Below are 8,054 nucleotides of genomic sequence, written 5' to 3' on the forward strand. Positions count from 1 at the left end.
ACTACATGTCTCCAACAGGGAGTGATTTGGGATGTAACCGGTGTTATATGACCATATAGGACACAGAAAGATAACGGAACACATCAAGTCAATTGTCAGTACCACTGCACACCACACTTTACAAAGCTGCATCAGACATTTTATATTTTTGGAATGCTATACTTACTGCTGCTCCAGATATACTTATTGCTGCTACAGATAAACTTACTACTGCTACAGATATACTTATTGCTGGTACAGATATACTTATAGCTGCTACAGATATACTTATTGCTGCTCCAGATATACTTATAGCTGCTACAGATATACTTATTGCTGCTCCAGATATACTTATAGCTGCTACAGATATACTTATTGCTGCTCCAGATATACTTATTGCTGCTACAGATAAACTTACTACTGCTACAGATATACTTATTGCTGGTACAGATATACTTATAGCTGGTACAGATATACTTGTTGCTGCTACACTACTATACTAAATAGTTTACAGTTTACAGCCCATATATTATGTAATATTGTTAGCCCATTCTGTCTGATTGTGATATCCATGCCCATATAGATGGGTCTTCTGATTCTACTTATAATTTTAGATTGGGGGAGAGTTATGCACCTTTCAAAATATAAAATCATGGGGTTCCATACTGAATAAAAATGTTTAGTAGATCCTCAAAGTGAATATTTAATTTTCTCCAATTTCAAAAGCATCATCACACGCTAAGCCAGAGTGAAACTGATGGTGGTTTGCTTGATTTCCAATCAAGTAATATTCTTCTCCGGGCCAAAAACCAGCAAAGGCATAAGCGTCCATTTTTAAAAATAATTTTAATAATTGGATTGGGGAATAGGGGTGGTGGTAGGGTTAGGCTTAAGGTTAGGATGGGGGCTTGGCGGGGGTGTTTTGTGTGTGTGTGTTTGTGTGTGTTTGTTTGTTCATTGGGTTTTCTGTGTATGCGTGTTTGTGTGCATTGGTTTTGTGTGTGTATATGTGTGTTAGTGTGTGCATTGGGTTTAGAGTGTGTGTGTGTGTGTGTGTGTGTGAGCTGTTCAACAGATCAGGCTCCAGCATGTGATGGTGTGTCTTGAGTTGATCTTCTCGGGATTCTCCTGTCTCTCCGGTCCCAGTGAGCAGGTCCTCTCCACCCTGACTCGCAGGCTCTGTCATGGTGTGTCCAGACATGTGACTGTGTCTGTGGCTTTCTTTGTGTCTGTCTTTTATGTTGGTCTCTTGATGCTTTGGCGTCCATCAGCTCTTTCCTCCCTCCATTCTGTTCAGCTGTGGGACAGAATTAGAGAAATTACTATGCAAGTCTTTTTCCGCCTTCACCATGTGTTTGTCTGCTTTGACATACATAAACATGAACAGCTATCCAGATGTGTACTATAGTCTTGGAACAAAAAGCTCAGGGTGTAAAAAGAACTACAGCTGCAATAAATAGACAAAATATTATTGCACACATTCGAATAATGCACCTATTGTCAGAGTATTTGATGATTGGAGGGATTCTGTGAAACGTAAAGAGGTATGTAAGTGCGAGTGATTGCTCCTACTCACCCAGAGGTGTGCTGTTCATTGTTTCTGCATCTTCTGGTGGTCTTTCTATGGCCTCAGCTGCAGATCGTCCGGACAAAAGTCACATGATTCACAAATAAAACTTGATACAATGTCTAGATTCTTTGTTTAACACGAACTGAACTAATATCAGCAGTTGTTCAGTTACATTACTGACATAATGACGTGATATTAATATTAATACCTGCTTTGTTGTCCTGGAACTTTTTGTAATTTATCTTTCTTCCTTTGCCTCGTGTCCCTCTCCTGGTCCTTTTCTTTTTCTCGTTTCCATTCCCAGTGTTTTCAACAGGCCCGTCTGTATTATTGCCGTTTACTTGATCTTTAGGAAATAATGTATAATGTCACAATCATAAATAATATTATTATTTCTACTTTACTGAACATTTTCATAATTACAATTTTCACTTATAAATATTTTTACAAATTACGTATAGTTTCATCCAGTTTACCGTCCACTAGCTGTACTGCAGCCTCAGCTTTTAATCAATTAATTAACTTATGTACTTATTTGTTTGTTTGTTTGTTTGTGTGTGTGTTTATTTGAGTAGTTTATTTTTGGAGGTATTGTGTGAAATTTATTTTACAGTTAAAGAGGTATATCAGAGTGTGAGTGCTTGCTCCTACTCACCCAGAGATGTGCTATTCTCTGTTTCAGCCTCTTCTGGATTTCTTTCTTGAGCTTCAGCCTCAACTTCTTCTGAAAAAAGTCACATTATTCACAATGAAAACTTTAGATTCTATTAAATGAGGCTGAGCAAGTGTTTCACTTCAATTCTTAATTTATTTTAATTTAATATCAGCAGTTCTCCAGGTACATTACTAACATCATGAGATGATATTAATATTAATAACCGCTTCATCCCGGTAAATATCTATGAGTTATTTAATGCCACAGGAACTCAAAATTCATTTAATTTACAAAAGCCTATTAAATACAACAATCTTTTACAGTGTTTCTGTTTAGGGATTCAGTGCTTAAGAAGTGATATATGAGTAGTAGATATGGAGAACTATGCATTAAGTCCAGTATTAATGGAATCTGTTGCTGAGCTGATTGACCTGTAACATCAATATCAGTTGGGGTTTTATTTAGCTGTTACAACAAAAAAAAGTTTTCTTACATTATTATAGTGCACTCTATCAATTTATCTTTAAATGTGTAATACAAATGCTGTTTCTTCATTGGAAGTTAATTTCTTTACTTACCCAGAGGCAGGTTGTTCTTGTCCCTTATCTCCTCCAGGAGGACGGTGAGGAAACCATTAAAGGCTTCAGCCTCAGCTTCAGCGTTGGCACTCGTCACAATCTCCCCACTTTCTCCTGCTGTAAAAAAAATTCCATTTAAAACTTTAAATTTTCTAACTCTAGTTTAAGTTCAAATATCTTGAACATTATAGCATCTTGTTAAGAACATAGGGTCAGTAGACATGGAGTATTACGTGTTATTAATACGAGTTAATTGTGTTCATCACCACGGCAACATTAATATGAGGCTTTTTGCAGTTATTGTTTTGCATTTTGTCTGAAATTTGTCTGAGATTATATTTTTTGCTCACCCAGAGACTGGCCAGAAGTTTCCTCTGCCTGATCCAGGAAGACGTTCTGGAGCTGGTTGATGGCTTCAGTCTCCACCCCATCATCCACCTCCTTTAGCATCTCTGTTTTAAAGTAAGTTAATATTCTCAGCTTTCTAACAGCAAAATCAGAGCCCTCTAACACAACACATCAAATAATTTTATTATAATTTATTTTCTTTACTTACCCAGAGACTGGCCAGAAGTTTTTCCTGCCTGATCCAGGAGGACGTTCTGGAGCTGGTTGATGGCTTCAGCCTCCGCCCCATCATCCACCTCTTTCAACATCCCTGTTTTTGAATCAGATAAAATTCTCAGCTTTCTAACAGCAAAATCAGAGCTCTCTATCACAGCACATCAAACGATTTTATTATAATTTATTTTCTTTACTTACCCAGAGACTGGCCAGAAGCTTCCCCTGCTTGATCCAGGAGGACGTTCTGGAGCTGGTTGATGGCTTCAGCCTCCGCCCCATCATCCACCTCTTTCAGCATCCCTGTATTTGAATAAATTAATATTATCACTGACAGCAAAATCAGTGCTCTCTAACACAGCACATCAAACGATTTAATTACAATTTATTTTCTTTACTTACCCAGAGACTGGCCAGAAGTTTTTCCTGCCTGATCCAGGAGGACGTTCTGGAGCTGGTTGATGGCTTCAGCCTCCGCCCCATCATCCACCTCTTTCAGCATCCCTGTTTTTAAAGAAATTAATATTCTCAGTTTCTGACAGTAAAATCAGAGCTCTCTAACAGCACATTAAATTTTCTTAATACTTCTTTTGCAGCATTTCAGTTTCCTTTATTTTACTGCGTTTCATTTGATTTAATATGTTTGTATGATTTGCTTTTGCAAATCTGTACATCAATTTGCCAGTGTGAATGTTATTTAACGTTGTAATTGAAATGTTTTTGGCATATTATTATTTATGTTCTTTACTCACTCAGAGGCAGGTGGATCTTTTCTTCTGTCTCATCCAGAGGGACTTTCTGGAGCTGGTTGATGGCTTCAGCCTCCGCCCCATCATCCACCTCTTTCAGCATCCCTGTATTTAAATAAATTAACATTATCACTGACAGCAAAATCAGTGCTCTCTAACACAGCACATCAAATGATTTAATTACAATTTATTTTCTTTACTTACCCAGAGACAGCAGGTGGATCTTTTCTTCTGTCTCATCCAGAGGGACTTTCTGGAGCTGGTTGATGGCTTCAGCCTCCGCCCCATCATCCACCTCTTTCAGCATCCCTGTTTTTAAAGAAATTAATATTCTCAGTTTCTGACAGTAAAATCAGAGCTCTCTAACAGCACATTAAATTTTCTTAATACTTCTTTTGCAGCATTTCAGTTTCCTTTATTTTATTGCGTTTCATTTCATTTAATATGTTTGTATGATTTGTTTTTGCAAATCTGTACATCAATTTGCCAGTGTGAATGTTATTTAACGTTGTAATTGAAATGTTTTTGGCATATTATTATTTATGTTCTTTACTCACCCAGAGGCAGGTGGATCTTTTCTTCTGTCTCATCCAGAGGGACTTTCTGGAGCTGGTTGATGGCTTCAGCCTCCGCCCCATCATCCACCTCTTTCAGCATCCCTGTTTTTAAATGGATTAATATTCTCAGCTTACTAACAGCAAAATCAGAGCTCTCTAACAGCATGTCAAATTTTCTTGATACTTCTTTTGCAGCATTTCAGATTCCTTTATTTTATTGCTTTTCATTTAATATGTTTGTATGAACTGCTTTTTCAAATCTGTACATCAATTTGAAATGTTTTTGGCATGTTATTATTTATATTCTTTACTCACCCAGAGGCAGGTGGATCTTTTCTTCTGCCTGATCCAGGAGGACGTTCTGGAGCTGGTTGATGGCTTCAGCCTCCGCCCCATCATCCACCTCTTTCAGCATCCCTGTTTTTAAAGAAATTAATATTCTCAGTTTCTGACAGTAAAATCAGAGCTCTCTAACAGCACATAAAATTTTCTTAATACTTCTTTTGCAGCATTTCAGTTTCCTTTATTTTATTGCGTTTCATTTGATTTAATATGTTTGTATGATTTGCTTTTGCAAATCTGTACATCAGTTTGCCAGTGTGAATGTTATTTAACGTTGTAATTGAAATGTTTTTGGCATATTATTATTTATGTTCTTTACTCACCCAGAGGCAGGTGGATCTTTTCTTGTGTCTCATCCAGGAGGACGTTCTGGAGCGGGTTGATGGCTTCAGCCTCCGCCCCATCATCCAACTCCTTCAGCATCCCTATTTTTAAATAAGTTAATATTGTCAGTTTTCAAACAACAAAATCAGAGCTCTCTAACACAGCACGTCAAATAATTTTATTACAATTTATTTTCTTTACTTACCCAGAGACTGGCCAGAAGTTTTTCCTGCCTGATCCAGGAAGACGTTCTGGAGCTGGTCGATGGCTTCAGCCTCCGCCCCATCATCCACCTCTTTTAGCATCCCTGTTTTTAAATAAGTTAATATTGTCAGTTTTCTAACAGCAAAATCAGAGCTCTCTAACAACACGTCAAATGTCCTGTTGATGTTTCTTCTGTAGCATTTTAGTTTCCTTTATTTTCTCGCAGTTCATTTAATTTAATGTAAGCTTGTATGATTTGTTTTTGCAAATCCTCATAGCACTTTGTCAACGTGAATTGTATTTAAATTTGTAATTGAAATATTATTCACAGATTATAATTTATTTTCTTTACTTACCCAGAGGCAGGTCAATCATTTCGCCTGCCTGATCCAGGAAGACGTTCAGGAGCTGCTTGATGGCTTCAGCCTCCGCCCCATCATCCACCTCTTGCAGCATCCCTGTTTTAAATATTGTAATTTAAGATTGCAATATTTAGGTTTCCTACTTTAAAGCTCTTCATGGGCGTAGCCCTTCTTTATTGCAGATTAACTCTGGTTGTGCAAACATGTAGAGCACTTTATCAGTGTAAAGGGTATTTATTATTTGTAATACAAATGCTATTTCCTCATTGGAAGTTAATTTCTTTACTTACCCAGAGGCAGGTTGATCTTGTCCCTTATCTCCTCCAGGAGGACGGTGAGGAAACCATTAAAGGCTTCAGCCTCAGCTTCAATGTCAGCACTCATCGTGATCTCCCCACTTTCTCCTGCTGTAAAAAAAAATTAATTTAAAACTTTTCATTTTTTAACTTTAGTTAAAATTTTCTAATATTTTGAACATTATAGCATCTTGTTAAGAATATAGGATTAGTAGATATGGAGTATTATGTGTTATTAATACGAATTAACTGTGTTCATCGCCATGGCAAATTTAATATGAGGCTCTTTTCAGTTATTTTTTGCATTTTGTCTGAAATTATTCTTAGATTATAGTTTTATACTCACCCAGAGATGGGCCATTAGTTTCCTTTGTCTCATCCAGGAGGATGTTCATCAGGTCACCGATAGCTTCGGCCTCCGCTCCATCATCCACCTCTTTCAGCATCCCTGTTTTTGAAAAAGTTAATATTTTCTAACAGCAATAATACCAGCAAACCACATGAATTGAACTAACATCAGCAGTTACATTACTGACATTATGACATGATATTAATATTAATACCTGCTTTGTTGTCCTGGACCTTTTTGTAATTGATCTTTCTCCCTCTGCCTCGTGTCCCTCTCCTGGTCCTTTTCTTTTTCTCATTTCCTTTCCTGATGCTTTCAGCAGGCTCGTCTGCATCATTGTCATTTGCTCCATCTTTAGGAAGTAATAAATGAACAATGTCAGTCTTAAACAATACTATTACTGAAGCTTAGTGGTTATTAATAATACTTATTACCAGTGAAGGGTGAATGCAGTGATTTTTTTTTTTACTTATTTGTATTTATTAGTTTGTTTACTTACTCATTTCTTTGAGTAGTTGATGTTTGAAGGGATTGTATGAAATTTATTTGACAATTAAAGAGGTATATCAGTGTGAGTGATTGATCGTACTCACCCAGAGATGTGCTGTTCTCTGTTTCAGCGTCATCCGTCTTTCTTTCTTCAGCAGCACATTCAGCATCAGGTTCTGCTTCAGTGTCAACTTCAACTTCAGCCTCAGGTTCAGTTTTAGTCTCAGCTTCAGTCTCAGGTTCAGTTTCAGTGTCAGCCTGAACTTCAGCCTCATGTTCAGTTTTAGCCTCAGCTTCAGCCTCATGTTCAGTTTCAGCTTGAGCCTCAACTTCAGCATCAATGTGAGCTTCATCCTCAGTGTCAGGTTCAGCCTCAGGTTCAGTTTTAGACTCGGCTTCAGTCTCAGTTTCAGCTTCAGTGTCAGCCTCAACTTCAGCCTCATGTTCAGTTTTAGCCTCAGCTTCAGTCTCATGTTCAGTTTCAGCTTGAGCCTCAACTTCAGCATCAATGTGAGCTTCATCCCCAGTTTCAGCTTCAGCCTCATGTTCAGTTTTAGCCTCAACTTCAGCATCAATGTGAGCTTCATCCCCAGTTTCAGCTTCAGCCTCATGTTCAGTTTTAGCCTCAACTTCAGCATCAGTGTGAGCTTCAGCATCAGGTTCAGCTTCAAAAACAGCTTCAGCCTCAGCTTCAGCCTTATCTCCTTCTGAAAAAAAGTCACAGGATTCACAATTATAACTTGATAAAATGTATAGATTGTATTAAATGAGGCAGATAAAATGTTTCACTTCAATTCCTAATTTAATTTAATATCAGCAGTTCTTCACTTACATTACTGACATCATGATATGATATTAATAATAATACCTTCTTTGTTGGCCTGGAACTTTTTGTAATTTATCTTCCTTCCTTTTCCTCGTGTCCCTCTCCTGGTCCTTTTCTTTTTCTCATTTCCATTCCCACTGTTTTCAACAGTCTTCTCCCTCTTATTGCCGTTTACTGCATCATTGAAAAATAATGTATAATGTCACTATTATA

General features: G+C 37.4%; 1 protein-coding gene across 1 annotated transcript; it reads right to left on the bottom strand.

Moving 5' to 3' along the window:
- Nucleotides 1-851: 851 nt before the first annotated feature.
- LOC117599932 (uncharacterized) lies at nucleotides 852-6,626 on the bottom strand. The gene is made up of 11 exons (XM_053228429.1): nucleotides 6,524-6,626; nucleotides 6,172-6,288; nucleotides 5,876-5,977; nucleotides 5,521-5,622; nucleotides 5,315-5,416; nucleotides 3,133-3,288; nucleotides 2,783-2,899; nucleotides 2,205-2,273; nucleotides 1,758-1,895; nucleotides 1,556-1,612; nucleotides 852-1,276 (listed from the first exon to the last, which is right to left on the bottom strand). Exons 1-11 carry the CDS (start codon nucleotides 6,621-6,623, stop codon nucleotides 1,056-1,058), a joined length of 1,281 nt encoding a protein of 426 aa, XP_053084404.1. The 5' UTR covers nucleotides 6,624-6,626; the 3' UTR covers nucleotides 852-1,055.
- Nucleotides 6,627-8,054: the final 1,428 nt, after the last annotated feature.

This window comes from Pangasianodon hypophthalmus, chromosome 2 (genome assembly GCF_027358585.1).
Source record: "Pangasianodon hypophthalmus isolate fPanHyp1 chromosome 2, fPanHyp1.pri, whole genome shotgun sequence".
NCBI lineage: Eukaryota > Metazoa > Chordata > Actinopteri > Siluriformes > Pangasiidae > Pangasianodon > Pangasianodon hypophthalmus.

Coding starts and splice junctions, on each gene's coding strand:
- LOC117599932 (XM_053228429.1), bottom strand. CDS start 6,623: ATGCTGAAAGAGGTGGATGATGGAGCGGAGGCCGAAGCTATCGGTGAC. Junction 3,289..5,314: donor AAAGATCCACCTGCCTCTGG/GTGAGTAAAGAA, acceptor GTGTTGTGTTAG/AGGGCTCTGATTTTGCTGTT. Junction 2,274..2,782: donor CAAGAACAACCTGCCTCTGG/GTAAGTAAAGAA, acceptor GACTTTTTTCAG/AAGAAGTTGAGGCTGAAGCT.